General features: G+C 38.2%; 1 protein-coding gene across 9 annotated transcripts in view; it reads left to right on the top strand.

The window, feature by feature from the left end:
- The window catches only part of QKI (QKI, KH domain containing RNA binding), a 152,534-nt gene that overhangs the window by 122,927 nt on the left and 9,766 nt on the right, over positions 1–19,841 (top strand). For 6 of the 9 annotated variants that reach the window (XR_014690878.1, XM_084513003.1, XM_084512997.1 and 3 more), the window contains 2 exons: positions 16,441–16,528; positions 18,784–19,080. Coding sequence is in view for 8 of the 9 variants with exons in the window: in XM_084513003.1 (XP_084369129.1) it covers positions 16,441–16,528; positions 18,784–19,080 (385 nt within the window). In the remaining variant the exon portion in view is untranslated. The remainder of the gene's footprint in view (positions 1–16,440; positions 16,529–18,783; positions 19,081–19,841) is intronic. The other 3 variants (XM_084512999.1, XM_084513002.1, XM_084512998.1) reach the window with 2 other exon arrangements.

The raw sequence follows: 19,841 nt of genomic DNA, 5'->3' as shown, positions 1-19,841 counted from the left end.
AGTACAAATACTGTACAGCAGCTCTGCAAACTGGTGCTGTTAAAGAAATCAGTCAGAAAAGTTCACAGGGCTCATTGGTGTTTCTCTGTACTAGAGTTTTCAAAGTTCATACTCTGTGATTTTTCTTGTGTTTCTCAATTTCGTTTCCATAGGCTTGGTGGGCTTTCTTGGTCCATAGCTGTTTGAGTCTTGTGCCTTCTTCCTCTCATGCCCTCTGGTACTGGTAGACTTGCACAGCTAAGGTGGACCTAACTGACAGTGGGATCACAGCAGCAGCTTAAACTGGCTTCCCTTTTTTTTTTTTTTTGCCTCCTTCTTCCCAATTTAGATGTTGGGATAGGGACATTTGATGATTATTTGTAGCTCAAATCTGGGCTTCATAGTGCTACCTTAGTTTTGCTAAGAGCTCCTATAATATTTCCTGAGTAGAAAATGAGGAAAAAGTAGAAATGTTGCATAAAATCTTTTTTTTATTATTATTATTTTTGTTTAAAGAAGGGTTTTGATAACATGAAAAGTACCGATCACTTACCTCAGAAATGTCTTCATTCATTCTGGATGAGGATATGCAATGGTCAGGTTACCTAATAGAAGACAAATTTTTAGCAGTGCAGAGAGAAACCCCTTGGTTTTATCATCTAAAAGAACAGCATTTAAAAAAACAAACAAACAAACAAAAAACAACCAAAAAAAAAAAAAAAAAAAACACTGTATAGGACTCAAATTAGTATGTTGTCTTAGGCAAAACTGACTTTGGACCTGCTGAGGTCTGAATTTGTGATTCCAACTGTGGACTGTTTTCATGAATGCGGTCATCCTGTTCAAAATATAGAAGCAAAATCCTCTTTCTGCTTCGCTGCTGAACCCAACTGCAGACTTCAGTTACTTATTTTGTGGATGGATGTAACAAAATAACACTTGTCAGGCTTTTCTATGACCTGATTTTATTTTGCTAAACAGTAGAGAAGTAACCCACGATATTTTGTGCACCAGAGCAGACAGGGCTATCCAGGAACTAGATACCAAAGGTGGGAAAAAGTGGAAAAGTGTGAAAAGCACTCATTCCCTGTGTTTAGTTTCTTACATTCATGGGGTTCTTGGCTCCTGCTGGTCCAGGAATCCAAGGAATCAAAGAAATGTGCATTCTGCTACATTTGGTAGGGTAGCAGCTGTTTCTTCTCAAGGCATGCTCCCCCCTTTTCTGATGCAATTTTTAAAGTATTTTTATCCATTTTTCATTTAATTTTGGCATTGCCACATTGACCTCAAATCTTTAGATTCCCGCAGCTTGTTTCTTTGTGCAGTTCTTTTTTACTTACTCACTATCTTGTAAACTTTCGGGAGTTGAAGCTATGTGTGCGTGCTGCTGACATCTGAACTCCAGAGCAGAGTAGCATTTACGTGGTGTTGTGCAAAAATTAACATTGTGTGCAAAAGCCTGGAAACTGAATGTATTGTAATACATGCAATTCTGGGCTGATGGAAATCAACACCTCTCACTCAAGATGAATACCAGAGAAGAATATAATACAGAAAGATGAAAACAATATCAATAAATTAATTGACTCTTGTAGGGTCCCCAGTCCAAGACTAAGGCTAATTCTGCATGGAGCTGAGTCAGTGGACGGGTCCACTCGGGGGAAGCCTCAGCACCCCCCACTTTCTCCTTCCTGATGCTGATGCTCAGTTGCGCCTGCAAGGAGCTCTTTCAGCATGGTAATCTGACAGAAAACTATTCATACCCCCCACCTCACCTCATCTCCCAAAAAAAGTCTTTCCAGATTAGCCAGTTGACATGGCTCAGGCATGGATAAAGTGTTGGATACAGGATGGCAAAAGAGAGAAAAGAGTAGGGTTGTGACCACCACAAGTTGTTTTGGCTGAACGTACACCAGAAGTGCCGGTTGAGAGGGTTTTTGTTTTTTTGCCTCTTTTGAACCATTTGACTCCTTCGACAGCAATATAAAGCCTCAGCCAAATCACACAGAAGTTTATAGCCTAGGAAAGTCTTAAGATAGTTTTTTATTTTTTTGTGTTCTAGCATCACATGTTGTATTTTAGGTAAACTTGTCTGAACTTGTTTCAAATTAAATAATTCTCCATAAGTTTTCCATATGATCAATACCCATTCCGTTCTCAGCTTACTGAACTCAACCGTGCAGCTTAATTTTATGCATTTCAGAAACAAAAATCAATTCATTTTTATTTGAATCATTTCAGAATTGCCCTAGCTTTTCAGTTATTTTGGCCCTTTGCTATCCGTGTTTTCTTTGACTTAAGGAATAGTACTTTACTCTCTTCCCATTGGTGATGAGAAAATGAATATTCTTCATTTATTCGTAGTGTCCAAAAACATGCACTTCTTTTTAGGTTGATAGCTGATTTTTGTTTGCATCTTGTAACTGAAAGCTTTAATTGCTCATCTTCCGTTTTTCATATAATTTTCTATTTCTGTAAATCACTTTTACACACATGGAAGGAGGATTTTAATGCAAAGTACTGTGTATAAGTATATAATCCATAAAGTTAGAGAATATGTGAATTTGGGTATTATTTTGCAATATTCATGAGATTCCACAGTTCAGGAGATTAAGAAGGGCTCAGGTGATTTATCCTGTTGTAGAGAATGCATTTTAAGCTGCTTTTACTTCTGGGTGTGCACCTTGTCTACTGGAATATGAAATGTTAATTCTGCAGTCTCTGAAAGACAGTTTCATTGTACGATTTATTTCGGATATGAAAGAGTTGCATTCTCATAATGATTGTATTAGAACAAGAAGCGTTTAGAGAACTGGAGTCTGAACAATATTAAAACAGATTTTTGGAGAAAAGTGAAAAACAATCAAGGATGATCTCTAGAAGTGGGAAAATGGTAGAGTTTTGACTTATGTGATGAAGATCTAGGGATCTCTCTGAGAAGAAACTGAAAATTCAGTTTGGAGGAGGTGATGTGCAGGCACTGGAATGGAGTGTGTGGGAAGAAAAGTTACCTTTGAACAGCTTGGCGTTATTAGGTTGGATTTCATATTTTAATAGTAGGATTTTGCCTGTTCTCCACAAAGTTGGTACAATATGCATTTGGCATTTAAGGTTAGTTGGAAAGCTATAGAGGAGCTCCCCCTTAAAAATATCGTAGGGTAATTTATCACAAACAATTCCCTGAGCATGGGGTGACAGCACTGATCCAGGGTGGCTTGGTGACTGCAGAGTGTTTCAGCCACAGTTCAGGTACTCAGCTGTTTTAAAATCAGAAAAGGAAAACTGTTAAATGAAATTTTGATGTAATAAAGACTTGATTATTTCTGTTCCAGTATAAACTTTAACTTGCACTGAAATTTGATCAAATTTTTAGTGTGAGTCCGGCTAAATGGTTACTTATATGTTGTGTCTGTGTTTCTGCTGAGGAGGCAGGTTTTTAAATTAGTGTGTAGAGTAGCGGAGAAGGATGGGGAAATTAATTATGTAAGATAGGTCTGATAGATACTTCTCTCATTCTAAGACAGAAAATTGGACTTAAAGAACTTAATTGTTTTATCATGTAGGTTCATTAAATTGTGTTTGAGAAAACAGATACTAGTTAGTTGATTCCTTATTTTAATGTATTTCAGTATTTTACATTTTTGGAAGGTGAGACTCCCTGAGCAGTTATTTTTATATATGTTGTGCTTCTTGATACTTAGTGCCTACATTACAGAAAACCTTTCTTCAAATTCAACTTCAGGAAGAAGAGAAGTGATATTTACAGCAATTAATTTCAGCCCATAGAGGAGATAATGCCATGGGGAAGGGGGCATTCTCCAGAGAAGACCTTGGTGCACAGACTCCTCTGGAATTACTTTATAGAGGATGATACTGAGAAACTAGCATAGCCTGCAAAGTGCTTGGCTAAGAGACAAAGGCAGGATACGCAGGTAGCATCTACTCACTGGATAAAAATGCAATGACGTTGAATTTAAAAGTCAGAGAAGGATAAAGTAGTTGTACCTGTTCTTCCGTTTTTCCCTTCTCTCAGTGCCAGGGCTGATCCTGCTCTCAATGCCAAAGCTGATCCTGCTCTCCCAAGCACTGCGTCCAGAGTTACCCCTTTGTGTGCAGGAGGAGGGCCAGGAGACCACTTGCTGCCAGCTGGGTGAGCTGAGCAGCCCAGGGAGCCAGCGGGGTGCTGCAGCAGCTGGGAGTGCAGAGGGGAAGTGCAGTTGCCTCTTCAGGTGTCAGCATCCAGTCCAGCAAGGTTCCTGTGGCCAGCCAAGTTATCTAGTGGCTGGTGCTTAACTTTGTTTTGGTTTCGTTCTGTTCGTTTATTTCAGGCTGTATTCTTACATGTTTTTCTCTTGCTTGCTTTTTGTATATCACTGTGATGATTCTGGTACTTCAGATACTCCTGTCTACTTTATTACATTAGTATTCTCCACTTTTTTTTCCTGTGTTTTAATAAGACTAGAACAATCACATCTGTATTCTTTCCCCTTTTCTCCACAAGCATCCCATTTCTCACCCTTCAGCTAGCCTCCAGGGAATCTCCATAAGCCTGTTGTTTAGTCATCTCGGTCTTGAGAACCTTCCCAGGATTGTCAGATGTACTGTGGGAGCTTCTTGCCGCATAAGAAACGTTTGGATGGTTTCTTGAGGCCTGTGCTGGCCTGATATTCCTGATTGCCCTGCAGGTTTGCTAGTGGCAGGGTGAGCTTTGTCTGATCTTTTCTGAGAGGTAAGCAGACTGAGGTCTCCACCCATCTCTGCACCTGCTCTGCTGTATTCTGGTAACATAGTGTATTTGGAAAAAGGTGAAAATGTTCTGTTCAGTAATTTGTCTGGGGACTTTCCAATCATTTAAGGAGTCATGTGTTTTGGTGAGTCATTGATACTCAGCTCATGATCCCAAGTCTCTTCTGGATAGAAAACTCTATTTGTTATACTGTAGTCTCTTTTCTGTATGTGAAATGTGTGTCTTTCTGCTTGCAGCAGATACTGTTCTGGCATGTCCCATGCACACAAGTGGTAGAGCCTGATATTTGTACAAGGCATTTGGAAGTTGGGGGCAGGAGGGCTGTTACCTCAGTCTCCGGAAAGCACTTTTTATGGAAACTGCTGTTTAATAAGAAAACCCGTTTTAGGAAAGCTTTTCTAACTATCCTATACATAAATAGCCAAGATACATTTTTTTTGTGTGTGTGTAAATTGGAAAATAATGGAAAGGTGTTTTACCTGTAATTGATTAGGCTGTTTTTAATATATATATATATTTTAAAGTTCTAGTAATACTTTATAATGAAAATTGTTAATGTCTCCAAATTTTAATTGAAAGGATTTATAAATTTTAGAATAAAGTTTTGTCTGTGAAGTTGAGCATTTGAGCTGTTTCATCGTGAAAAATAGGTAGTTCTTATCTGTCCAAATCCAGACACAAAATACGGCCCTTTTAAAGCAATAAAGACACAAAGCCAAAAGGTGAATGTCTTGAAGCAAGAGGCTGGTTTTACTTCCGTTAACACAATCAATGCATCCTACTCCAGCTCCAAGAGTAATTAAATAACAATTAAAACAAGACTTGCATATGTTTTAATTAATCTAAACGAAGTACACTGGAAACGTGCTTTTCTTAATAGAAGTAAAATGATAATCACTTCTGTGGAATAGTTACAGGAAACTGAAATATATGACATGATTTTTCATGATTTACTATGAATACACTAATCTTTTGTAAGTGAAGCTATTAAGTGCTGATGCCCAAGATTAATGGAATTAATGAAGAACTAAAATCCGTACATATTTTTCTGTAAGATGAATGCTTCAGAAGTATGGGACTTTGCCTTAAAAGGCTTTTAAAATGCTAAACGTAGGTAGCAATAACATTAAAACAACTGTACAAACTGATAGAAACTTTCGGGCCTCGCCTTGGCTCTGGCCACAGCGTGAGCAGGCGCTGGGGGTTACCTGGGTTCCCCGCTGCCCTCCCCGGCTGCTCGCTGACGGGCGCTTTGCTGGCTGGTGCACTGAGGTGCCGCAGTGCCAGAGGACCTGGGCACAAAGGGGCGGTCAGTCAGCGATCCCGGGATCACTGTGGGTTGCTGTGCTGTAGGGGAACAGGAAGGAGGTCCCTCAGTCGCACGGGCGTGCGGTCATGTCATGTCATGTCACATCACGCGCTCAGGAGGAAGCGCTCCTCAAAGGCCCTTTGTTGACGGCCTCGGCCAGGCAGTGCTGAGCTCTCACTGCTGTCTCTGGAAAGTCATCATTGGCTAGTCTCAAAGCTGGAAAGAAAGCTCAATAAATAGCAAAGAAAGCCTTCTCCCTAGCAACACACCGCCTCGAGCAGCTTGAGCCTTCAAACGGAAGGTCATGTGATTGACATATTTGTCCCCTAAAGAGAGTGCACACCAGTCTTTTTTTCACTTCTCTATATTTTTAAGCTGTGTGAAAGCAGGTTTTAGCCAGCCATAAGCGAGGGAAGCCCAGCCAGCTGGAACAGTCCTGTCGCCTGGTCATGGGCCTCATCAGCTCTCGGAGTGTGAGGAAAGTAGGACAGGTGTCTGTGGTGCTTATGGAAAAATTAACTTCGATTTTTAGAGTAACATTTATACTAGAATAGCAGTAAAATCCATGTAAGACATGCATGCCTCAGAGTCAACAGATCTGTGGTTGCACCTATGCTGCTAAGCAGCTGGAAGCAATTGTGAACTTTTAGTACTCATTCACATTTTAGCAGCTGTTGGGAATTACTTTAAGAATATATACTGAGTGCATAGGTCCCTTCAACTTTGTTTCCTCAGGGCATCTTGAAATTTAAGACTTAAGTCAGTTGTATTTTTGTGCGTCTTAGATATACGTATATATAAATGGTAGCTTTATACAGGGTTCTTCATTATAGTCATTTGTCATTAGACTACTCCACCCGAGAGAGAGAAAACAAGTGTCAACAGAACCGTGCCATCGCACATCCTGTTCCTTTGGAAACCAAAAAATGTAGACCTATTACAAAAGGGAGGGGAGGTGAAATGCAGAAGCAATTTAAGTTGGTTTCCTCATCACACTTAGTCATCATGATTCTTGTTGAAAATGTGACTATAGCAGTGTGGTAGTCTAAGAAGCTACTGGGGATGGCTACTACTCCCTGTGTCTTAAAACTGGATAAGCCTAAACATTCATGCTTTTACTCTGTATCCTAAAAGATGAGTTTATTTTAATTGATCAGTATTACCTTTTTAGGACACCTCAAGCTGAAGATAAAAATGTCTTAAAAGTTACTACCACAGCTTGAATTTCCATGTGATAGCATGCAACCCTGAATACTGTGCTTAATGAAACACGTAAGAGAAGGTACACTCGAAAGATGTACCCTAACTCACAGCAGCAATCTTTTCACTGTTGTCACCAGCAGTTACTTTTCTTTTGTTGCTGTAAAGGGAGAGAACTTGTCACTTTATTCCTAGATTAGTAAATCTGATCTGAAATGAGATGTCATTTTTCTTGCTTTCTTTTTTCATTTCTGTGTGGGAACAGATTAAAAACATAATGGACATGTTTAACATATGAAAACATGGGGTCATATTTCAGTACCGTTTTGAGAATGGAAGGCTTTGTTTATGTACTAAAACATTAGCATAGCTGGAAAGAATTAGCTGGCATTTGAGTCTACAGTTTGCAACAAAATACTAGTTTTGAAATAATGGGCTCTTTTTGAGGGTGGAGGAGATGATATTTGAATTCAGTGTCTTTGCTCTACTTATGGGAAACTTAGAGCTGTTCAGTTTACAATCTCAAACCTTGAATAGAAAACTCCTGGGATAACAAAGGAAAAATAAATGTGACAGATCAGGCTAGATTTAAATAAGCATATTTTAATTATTCCCATTTTATTTTTCTAGCAATTGCCTCTCATCTATACCTATTAGAACAGCCACCTTGATTGTAGGTAGTTGCGAAGCATAAGTTGGTGAAATTATTTTTATCATATACTTAATATACAGGGTGGGTTGAAACATTTGTCCCAGTGTCAGTGGAATGCATCAACGCAACATCCCAAGTGTTTTGGCACGGTTCAGTCTGTTTCAAAAGCTATAGCTGGAATAAAGACCTGCATGATACAGGTTGTGTTTGATTCCTGCTCTGTTCTGATTCCTGCGATGTTTGAGCTACTTAAGATGTTGCTGGTAGAGTCCTGTGTGGAAAATTTATACCAGAGGCTTGCCTGGTAGCATTTCATTCAGTGTGCATATAGTTTAGCTCCTTCTTTTCAGAATTAAACTAACCATTGAGGAGGACCTTTTGGGTGTCCAAAATTAGAAATACCAAAAATAGTGTTGAGCTCTGTAAGTTTTTTAAATGGGCTTTCACATTGCTAAAAATAGATCTAATGCTGTAGTTCACATTATTGATTGCTCTTTCATTTGAATCTTAATACATATATTAATAAATAAATATTAATGTATTTCAGTACAATTCTGTCTTTTTGGAAACATTGTAGAGAGTACTGTATAAATGTTATTTTCTTCTAGGATTTGGGGCGGGTTGGTGTATATATATCATGAAAGGTGTTTCTGTCCTGGAGCTTTGTGAATTGCTGTTCTATGTGGTGTATGTAGGTTCTTGTCGCTGATTTTTATTAATGCTTAAAAGGCTGGGGTTTGAGGAAAAGACAATTCATAAAAAAGAGCCAAACAAAAAGCAAATTTTAGACTTAAATTACTGTTGGGCATTCAGTATAATTAATCCAAGGGAGGTTATGTCCTTGAAACCCCCAGACTCTGATATAAATATCATCCTGCTATGTCTGTCTTTGAGAAATGTTGAGACAGGCATAAAAATTCGTTAAGGTCAAGCAGAATGCTTCAGGTAAATTTTTTCAATACACTAACAAGTAGTACCTGGGAGATACTTGGTGAAAAAAGCCCCTAGGTTTCAGTGATACTGTATTTCAGTCTGGCTTATAAAATGTGCTTCATGCTGATTTTTCAGCACCTTATCTGTATTTTCTTGTTGCAGAAATGGAAAGTGGGGGAGGGGGGCATAAGGACTCTCGAAAATATAACTGGTAAGCCAAGTATCATGATTAAACATGGATATGTCAGATAAGGTGATGGGAAGTGTAAAAAGATACGCTGCCTTTTCCCCCTAGTGTATCTTTAACATTATGACCAATGAATTTGTCAAGTGAAACAGCACAGTCTTCTTTGCATATCATTTGAACTGAGAGCTTGCTTTGAAGAAGATAAGCAGGCTGTGTTGCCCAGAAGAAATAATGATGCTAATTTATCTTTGCCTGTCCTTATAGACACAGCAGTGTGTATCAGTGTTGAAAAGGAAATAGAGAAATAACTGAGCTACAGCGTGCCACCTATTCAATGCCACAGCATCATTAATGGCATACAGGGTTCTAAGAAATATGGGTGGTCTTGAAGTAGTGATTTATTTTACTTTGTCTCAAAGTATGTGGAGTAGCCTCCTCTGATAAAACAGTAGCTGCTGCATGATGCCAGAATAATGCTCTGGCAAATTCTCCTTAGTACCAACAAAGTGATGTTGTAGGCCTCTGCTCCATCACCATCAGAAGTATACAAACAGGGATGAGAAAGTCTAAATGGCAAATTTTTACCAACAGCTTCTAACTATTCATATTTATGTTCTAGACATGGGAAACTTAAAAGCCTTTGTCAAGTTTCTTGAGGGGAAGGGATTACAGGATGTTTATTCCTTAACTCTGAGTAACAGAGTAGCTTGCCAGAAGTAAAAGTTAGCCTTTACAAAAGGGAAATCTGGTGTTTTACAGAAGTAATTGATGGGCAGTTTAGGCACTCAAATTCATATTCTTTTAAAAAGCCCTTTTATTTTGTGTTTTATATGTGGTTACTTTTCATCTTGACTAGGATTTCATCACAGTAGGTACATTGGTCTTTTGACACCATAGATACTGGGGAAAAAAAAAAAAAAAAAAACACAAAAAAAAACCAAAACCACAAAACCCTTCCAAACAGTAAATTCAGTGTGTTTACCTTCAGGGTTTCCGATGCATTTCCCTGTGGTCTTTTATAACATATTTTGTAATATATTGATGCCTGATATCTGTTTTTTGTTCTAATACGTGTATGTCTAGGAATTTGTAGTATATTGTTTGTGAGTTTTTTTGTTTATCAATTATGAATGGAAGGTTTTTGTCCCTGAATGGAGACATTCATGTGTAAAGGCTGTTTGACTGGCGCATGGTATGTTTGGAATACTTACTGATCTACAAGTGAATTGCAGTGGAACATTTTTCTTTGTCAGCTAGATAAAAGCATTCCACAGCGCGTTGAGTCAAAGTGAGTGTCGGAGCGCTGGCGAGGAAGCTGCAGCTGCTACCCTGCCCCAGCAGCTGGGGATGTGGGAAGGCAGGGTGACAGACCCCTGCGGGGCTCCCGCGCTGTGAGAGGCACGATCAGTGACAGAAAACTACTTGTGGTGCTACCAAAATTTATATTAAATTAATGAGTTGCAGGTCATTTGTCTGATACAGATACACAGGTTAATACAAGTCTTCATATTTAATGTATGTGTCTTTCCAGAGGTATGGTGGGAGAAAAGATGTTTACTGTATGTGCCAAGTCCAAGTGACTTTTCTATTTGAGGAAGGGTTTTATATATGTATTCTTGTTCGTTATTATAGTGTCTTTTCAAAGCTGCCAAGTTCTCTGCCATTATAATTAGAGTGTGTATAAAATTATTTAACTCCTTAACTGTGTACGTAAAAATATACTGTGCTGTTGGCAAACCTCTTAACATGAAGTGATGTGGCGAGAAGCACGGGGACTTGGACAAAAGGTATCAGCTGGAAGACATAGCTGCTCCCTCTTTGTGGGTGGCAAGAAAGGTGCCGAACCACCACCGAGTATTTCTGCTTAACCAGAGGTGGTATGGGGCAGGCAGGGAAGGTATAGTCTGTGCGAGAAGTTGCTGAGGTACTTGAAAGGTGAATGCTGCTCTTTGGTGCTCTTGCCTTGCTGGGGCTGCTTGGTTATTCTTTCCATCAGCCTGGCGGGACAGGCACCCACCACAGTTGGCTGGGGAAGATGGACTGATTTCTTGTCTTTGCATCTGCAGTTGATTTACGCATCACTTTGTTTCACCATCACTTTCTACCTGCTGCTCCTTGTCTGATCCTGAACGGATGGCCCTGAAACAACTGATTAAGGCCTGCAGCCTTAACCAAAGCCAGCACTGGCTGCACCTTTACTAGGGCTGAGCTCAGGTCAGTTGAGAATCCAGCTGAAGTGCAGGCATGCACTTCTGCAGCATGCAGAAGCATCTTCCAAAATGTGTGACATTTGGAAGCCAGACTGTCCACAAAAGTCACTAACATCACCTAAATAAGCATATTTCTATGAATGTAGGAAAAAATATTTGTTGTATTTTCCAACATAGTTACTTTAAGAGAAGAATGCACATTTTAAGGGGAAAGTGCACGTGTCCTTTATACAGAAAGACTCAGAGCTTTCCCTGCCAGCATTAGTAATGAGAATCAGGATACGTTTTGAGACTTAGCTGGTAAGAACCGTGAGGCTCAAGCAGCTCTATCAGGATGAGGAATCTCTGCTATCACTGAGTGGATTGTTTGGTTGGTGAATTAATTCAGCGGCAGGCACCGAAGGAGCTTCATGTGGCTCAGTGTGGGTACTCTGCAGCGTGCCCCTTGTGGATCTCTGCTCAGCAGTGTATTGGAATATACTGCTGAAATACAGTGCAGGGAATGCACTGCATGCTCGTCTGTCTGGGCCTCCCTATCAATATCTGTGTGTTTGGTGTATGAATAAAAAGTTAAAATGTATGGTACTCTGAAGCACACACTGTATGCATATGAGAATCTGAGGGATTTAAGTGCCTAAAATATAATGATTTCAGAAGTACAAGTTAAACAAAAGAATTTCCCTGAGGATCTTGAGATACCAGAGGTTCAATAGGGTTGAACTAAAGCTTGGACATTGAAAATAAAATGAAGTCATGAAGGCAATAGTGTTCTCTCCCGACTCTGTTTCATGATGTGAAACAAGCTCTTAGTGACAGCGTTTTATTACATAATGATGCTCCTCAATTTTCTTCTAAACAGCCAGCGTTACCCAATGTAGGAGAATTGTTGCTGTAGGTGGGCATCAATATAGTGAGCGTTGCATATTTTGTTTGGGATTCTTATGTTTTGGGAAGTGTTCCACAGATTCTCGTGGGATCTCCAGCATGGGCCTCAAACCCCCTTTCAGATGTAGATGTCTGTATACCTGTCCCTTTTTCACCTCAGTAAGGTGACAGTACCCCTTTGTGTTTCTAGAACGGAGCAAAGTCATGATGGTTTTTAATATTTCATTGTGAATTTTTGTAAGAATGAAAAAAGCAACAGGGTAATTGTAAACAGTGTCAATAAAAAAAAATATCTCCATTGGTTTTAATACCAGGTAAATATTACAAGTACATCAGAGAGGCTTGGTGTAGGTGACACTAGTAGTTACTAGCATTTTAAACCTTGTGACCATTAGTCCTACTCTGATAAAGATTAGGAAACCAGGTGCTCAAAATGACGGTGCTCACAGGCGTTTGGTCTTTTTACTGCTGGCACAAGTAGGGCCAAGCTGCTGTGAGGAGAGGCGAGCTGAGCTGGCCCGGTGTTGACAGGGCGGCAGCCACCCTTGTCTGCACGTAGTTGGCTTTGTTAGGATTTACTGCATCTCTTCAGTGTGCGTATTCAGAGAGCAGCTGCAAGTGCTTGCATTTAAAGAATTAGGTTTCAAGATAGCATTTTTTTTTTCTTAATCAGCATGTTATATTGCACATGAGAAATCGAGGGAAAGCACTGAAGATTTAAGAGGATGAGAGGATTGAGTCAATCACTTGAGCTTCAACTTAGTAATGCAAATCTGGCTTTAAGTGACCTTATTGATGTTTGCTCAAAGTAGCTTCCTTTTGGTACAAATGGCTGAGCTTTGTTGTAGCTATTGTACAGGTAATGTACTGTCCCTTTAGAGATTGCCTTTGTATCCCAGCTGCAACCTCTCTTTGCTGTAACAGCGAGAGCCTGCAGAAATGCCTGCAGCTAAGATGGATTGCATCGACGGGCCTCATTTGATCATCTGCCAGCAGTGAAGAGAGGATAGGCCACAGGGAAACGCGGGCCCGTTTCGCTATCCCATCTCATGGAAACTTGAGTTTTTGACTATGGGTGGATGACGTTCAAGTAGAGAGCTTGGTGCGAGAGGTCGAAGGCCATGCCCTGGTATCTGAAGGGCTCCTAACGAGATGTCGAAGGCCATGCCGAGGTATCTGAAGGGCTCCTAACACCTCTGTGGCCAGCGCCCTGAGGGGAGGCGGCGGCCTCAGGGTGCGAGGGGCTGCAGGAGGAGGAGCGGGGCCGGCAGGGTGCTGAGCACCATGGCTGGAGGTGGTGGCATCGAGCAACAAACAGTGCCATCTTCTGGGAGGAGCCGGCAAGATGCCCTGTGGTCAGCGAGGAACAAGTTTTTGAGCGGTGGGGGTGTTCGTGTGTTTGTGTTGGTTTGCTTGCTTGCTGCGATAGGTGTTTGGAAAAAACAAATGCCAGAAGTTGAAAGGCAGCGCTAATGTCTGGCAGTGCAAGTCCACATCTTGACTCTCTGAACTATCACTGATACCGTCTTAAAAGAAATGTTTAAAGCTATGCTTTGGAGTCCGTTTAAAAGAATAAAAATTTTATCAACTGCTGAGCAGTACTCCAGAGAATTAAATCGCCAAAATTAAAGTTAAGGGCTCAGTCTTTTTTGTACTCTTAGGACCGCTATTGTTTTTGTAAACATACTTTGTAAAATCTAAATAATTGCCACATGTTTTCTCATAGAAAGCATAGTGACCTATAGGAAAATTAAACATCCAAAATAGGAATTATAAGAATGATTACTTTGTCTTTTATTGCTTTTAAATTGCTGTAACTCTTTCCTTCGGGGATGCCAGAAGGGAAAAAAATGTTTTCTATCTTAAAGTTTTTCCTATAAATAATTACATTTGGAAAACATTTACCATGGTCTAAAATCTGGGATAACAGAGTTACTAAAATTATCCTAGCAAGTGGAATGTAAGATTCAGCATTTACTGAGACTCATTAATAGTGTCTCAGATCAATCACCCGAACTCTTATTTGGAGGAAGTATGCAATTTTAGTAACACTGATGGAACTATATGGGAGATGCAGGTGACATTGAGAGGAGGGCTTTTTTTTTATGGTTACATGCTTTCTGTTAAATAAATAAACACAAGCAAAAAGCCAATAGCAAAGAATAACCATTAGTAACCATTAGGGGTGGAGGGGAAAAGTGGAATCAATGTATTAAAAATCTTTATTGCTAAAATAAATTAGGAGAAATGAAGTTATATCCAGAATGACAAAAGTCTTTAAGTTCTGGATAGAAAAATAGATTTGGAATTGCTTTTATTGCATCATAGTTGACAACACAGTATAGATAATTTACCAGTGATGATGCAGTGGAATAAGAAATTCTTTAAAATGAATAAATAAATCCTTTGCATATAAATTCCAACTCTGTTCTGAGACTGTCATATTAAGCATGCTATAATCAGTACATTTTGTATTCCAGAGAGTCTAATTTTAATGATTGTGGAATCTGAGGTATCTGGACAGAACAGTATTTAACTGCACAGTTAATTTGTAGTTAAAATGCTAATTGAATGTGCATTAACTTTTTCACTATTCGGGTTAGTTTGGTCTGTCATACAGTATTTAATAGACAAAGAAAATAATGTCTAACTCTTCGAGTATATTCTGTATGTTTAACAACAATGTCAATTGTTAGTTTTTAATCTGTTTAGGTAAATCCTCAGTATTACAGTTAGGACTTTCATTTCTGGCATCTGGAAGTGATTTAGTCTTGAAGTCTTGACCCATCTTACTGTGTTGACTAGTAGTTTATTTGCTTAAATGCAATTTTAAGACTTACTCTTTTTTTTTTGTTTTGCAATTTAGTAAGTTACTTCATCGATATTTTGGCAGTGAAGTATGTATAACAATATTTTGCTTTAAACTAGTTTGAAAATGTTTCTGTTCGCTTTGGAACCACTGCATGTGGATATTCCTATCAACTCGTAACTTATTCGGGAGACGTTTCAGTATTGCAGTGCTGTAATGGACACAAAGTTATTTAGTAGGCTTCTTTTAGTTGTTGGTGGCAATCACTATTCTTTGTGGCTTTTTAATTGTATTTTTCATAATCACTAGTCCTTTTGAAATTCCTAATTCAAACCATCTGCTGGAGTTGTTGTTTAAGACAGGTGAACAACTATCTCTGAAATCTTTGTTAGGTTTTCAGTATCTCATGATCCAGGTTGTCATTACATGTAAAAGTCCTGTTCCAAATATACAGGAAATATGTGAATAGACAAGATCAGTTAAAATAAAAACTAAAAAATTAAGAAACCAGTTTAAGAAATGCAGCTCACGCTTCAGCTGCATCCTTTTTGCCAAGAGACTTCTCAGCAATGGTAGACAATGTGAGAAGCAAGGTGGTAACTCAACATTAAAGTATATAACTGCCTCTCCTCGATTTCCTATGTCATTATCTTGTTTTCTGATTGATAGGAGGTAGACTAAACAAATGATAGTATTTCTGGAAAAACAGATCAGAAAATGTCTGGTTTTCAGAACTGTAATAATTATATTTTTGTTAGTAACAGAAAAAGTGTTTTTTTTTTCTGTGGTGGTGGTGGTTTTTTGCCTTTTTTTTTTTTTTTTTTTAACTGAATACTGCATATTTATGCAAATTGCAGGACACCAAAGGAATTGATAACTTCAGCCAAGATATCTATATTGAAACAAAAAATTAAGGAAAATATATACTGTATAAACAGTAGTTATATCCTCATCAGACAACATCTACATGTTCCAAAATCATTAATTCTGTAATATAGCTTTGGTTGGTATTTGAAAAGCTGCTCAAAGATTTTTATTTTTCCAGGAATAGTTAGTTTCACTAACAGTGGAACTGTAAATCAAAGTTTACATAAAACTTTGGGTTTCTATTCTTCCTCTGGTCCAATAGTGGATTATTTTTTTTTAATACCAGTTTAATAGTATGTAATTTTTTTTTTTACTAAAGCTTGAGAATTTTTTCCCTAAATAATTTCTGTCAAGCATCGACTTAAAATTAACCCAGTTTTTTATTTTATTTCACTTTTTTTTTTTCAGTTTATGGTATGAGACTTTTCTAAAACCCTGTAAGATATGTATCAGTACCAGTTAATGATAGGAAACGAACAACTTGTACTTAATTTTAAAGAAAAGTTAACAAAACATAATGGTTTTGTCAGTAATGGGTAAGCAGGTACTTTCCTTGGTTAAAACTTGTAGCTTATTCTACGTCCCTTAGATCTTATGCACTAGTAAATTAATAATCCTGACAACTAATAATCCTTACTTTCTTTCCATCTTTTTATTTACAGGCAGAAGGAGAAGACAGCCTTAAAAAGATGCAGCTGATGGAGCTTGCAATTCTGAATGGCACCTACAGAGATGCCAACATCAAATCACGTAAGCATGTTATAATCTTGAGGGTCAGTGCAACATTAGTATTTGCAGGTTTTGATTCTTAAAGCTACTTTCAGGTAAATGGACAATAACAACTGTGTAGGAAAACAGTAGGTAGCCATTGCAGATGATCTTCTGTAGATAAGTTTTGCAAGTTTTTTGATGTTTTGTGTTTTGCTGTTGTTGCTGGTTTTTGTTGTTGTTTTTCTTTAAGAACAACATGTCTGGGCTGAAATATTTACAAATATATAGTTCAAACAAAATTCAACTCTTAAGCCAGATTTTTCTATTTTACAATTAATTTTTTTCCTTAATAAATATAAAGGGCAGTGTACTCCTTTTCAATTATACTTTTAAAGATTCAGTTTGAAAGTGTTACAGATGTTCAGGATACTGTGAATACATTTTTCTGTATTATATTCCTTCCTTTCATCTTGCCTTGCATGTGTTCCCCTAGTGTTATGTTTTTTCCAAGAATTCATCATCTGATTTCACTGCTGAGTTCACAGGGATCAGTGATGTTATGAGCCATTTTTACAATTTCTTCCATTAGATTTGTGTGAGATGCTTTTGCAAACGCAAGTATGTGCAGATTTACACTTGAAAATTAATTATATACACCTACTAAAGACAGCATATACCTGCTATGTGTGATACAAACTATTTTTCTATATTAAAATCTAATTTCTGCTTCTGCAAGTGTAGTTTCTGATACTGTTCCAAAGTAAACTTTTGCTGTAGCTATGATACAGATGTCAAATGTAAGCACGGATAAATCAGTCTTTTCACTAAGGGCCTACTGATATTTGCAAATTTGTTTCCCCACACAGGCTCCATTTCAGCATTGAATATGTTTAAAGGTTGGAATGTGATTAGGCCAATTTGAGAGTGCTTACACCAGTGTAATTTTTCTGATTCAAAAAGATACGTAAGCGAGGGCTTTTACCACCACAATGGTGGTGGTAAATCTTCACCCCTAATGAACGTTATAATATCTAGAGCTAGCTCAGTTTTAAACCTATTTGAAGCCCCAATCTATTGCAAATTTATGAGTGAAATAGCTTTCAGAATAAATTGATGCAAACTGTTGCATGGAAATCTTTATATTAATTTGAGCGATTTCTTTGTCTGATCTATTCCCATTGGTCTATTTTAACAGTATAAGTGGGATGATGGATTTTTTTCATTCTCTGACTAGAGATTTCCACATTAATATTCACATTTTGGTAGTAAGACATTTTCATAGTTTATGTTTTTGACTTTACTGAAAACAGAGGATGTGGAATCCATAGTGGTTTATTTTAGTGTAAAAACAGAAACAAAAATTTTGGTGTTTTTTTAATTCTGCATTGCCTGAGCACTTTTGAAATAAATCCACAAAACTCACCCTCTCAAATACGAAAATCTTTCCCATGCATTTCTCTTCCCAGACCACCTGTAAGTTAATTAAATCAGTGTATATCAGCAGTAGTGCATATAAATCTTTGTCCTAACCAATAGAATAGAACAGTTTAACGTTGACTCTTACCAGCTGATCTGTGTAAGTGTTTAAGAAATTGTTCCTATTGTATGCCGACAGGCTTCAAATAATTAAACATGCAAGCACTGTGCAAGACAAAACAAAAAAGCAAGACCGTAGTAATCTTCTGTAACAAAGAACATGTTATATTTGGGGAAAATTGATGTGGAAGACATTTTGAGTATGTTATTCATGCTACAGTAGGAATGGAGATGCATTGTTTTTCCAGATCCTCTTTAATTTCACTGATCCTGGAAACTGGAATTGTATATATGTTTAAATACAATATAAGAGATACAAAACTGTAGAACTCATACAGTAGCTCTGCATAACTGAGTATCTGTGGACTCTATAGTTGCACTACATTTTGTACTCTGTATTTGATTATGACAGTATTTTCCTTGTATCTCCTGCATGCATCTCAAGTCTCATGCAGTCTTTATAGCATAAATGAAGAAATGTGGTCTAAATGGAGCTTTTGTGCTGTGTAACCTGTTTGAGAAATCTACCTCACTGTTTTACAATGGCTTTTTTATTTTGCATGTTCATACTTAATCACACTGGAAAATGGAAAGCTGTTTGCATTTGAATGGTGTGCTTTGGCACTGTGTGATCAGCGCATGTACTAATGATTTCCTTTTATTTTTCTTCTTTCCTACTTTTCCCCTTTTTTCCCATTCTTTCCACGTTTTGTACTGCTATCTCCATACTTTCCTCTGAATTTCTTTGCTTACTGTAGCAGCCCTTGCCTTTTCTCTTGCAGCAACAGCCCAGGCTCCAAGGATCATTACTGGGCCTGCGCCTGTTCTCCCACCAGCTGCCCTGCGTACTCCTACGCCAGCTGGCCCTACCATAATGCCTTTGATCAGACAAATACAAACCGCTGTCATGCCAAACGGAACTCCTCATCCCACCGCTGCAATAGTGCCACCAGGACCCGAAGCTGGTTTAATTTACACCCCGTACGAATACCCCTACACGCTGGCACCAGCTACATCAATCCTTGAGTATCCTATTGAACCTAGTGGTGTATTAGGTAAGACTCTTATCTGCACATGACTGGAGAATACATTGCATATGCTTTCATGATATTTGCATATAGAGGTCATGGGTCTCAAAGGAAAAAAAAAAAAAAAAAAAAAAAAAAAAGGAAGCTATATTCCTACCTCAGAGACACCAAAATTGCCTAGGAAAATTATTCCAATGGTGTAACTCAAACATTTTAACATGTTTTGCATTGTGAAACGTGTTTAGTGTATTAGTAAGATTATTGAAAACAAAATCGTAATGTTTGTGTGACACTAGATGGTGGATACATAGCCAAGAAAAAAAAAAAAACGGACATTGACATCTATTGTATGTAATTTGTTCTCCAGTAAAATACCAGACTTGCTTGTGTTGTCTTCAGCATAAATTAATTTCCAGTAATCTTTGGAAGAGAGAACTTCCTATCCTTGCTGTATCTTTTTAGTAGCCAAACTGGAGAGAATTGAAGGGTGTTTTTTTCAGTTTGCTTAGGTTTTTGCTTCTACATTTAGAACACATCTGATCAAGCTCTCCTCAGTGTTGGAAAGCTGTTAATGATTTTGTAAGCAGAAAATAATATCAGAGAATAAATATATAAAGGAAACTTTAAGTTCTGAGCAAAGGATGGTACAATCAGCAACACTACTGATGGCTTATTTTATATGCGTGGGATTGAAATGTCCATCATTCCTAACATTTCAGGCCATTGGCTTGCTGTATGAAGGAGAGGATGATAAAGCAGCCGTGACAATTCAGTTAACTGGTCAATAT

This window comes from Aythya ferina (genome assembly GCF_964211825.1).
Source record: "Aythya ferina genome assembly, chromosome: 3".
NCBI lineage: Eukaryota > Metazoa > Chordata > Aves > Anseriformes > Anatidae > Aythya > Aythya ferina.
Note: the sequence above shows the minus strand (reverse complement) of the source record. Positions and strands in the feature narration are given on the sequence as shown.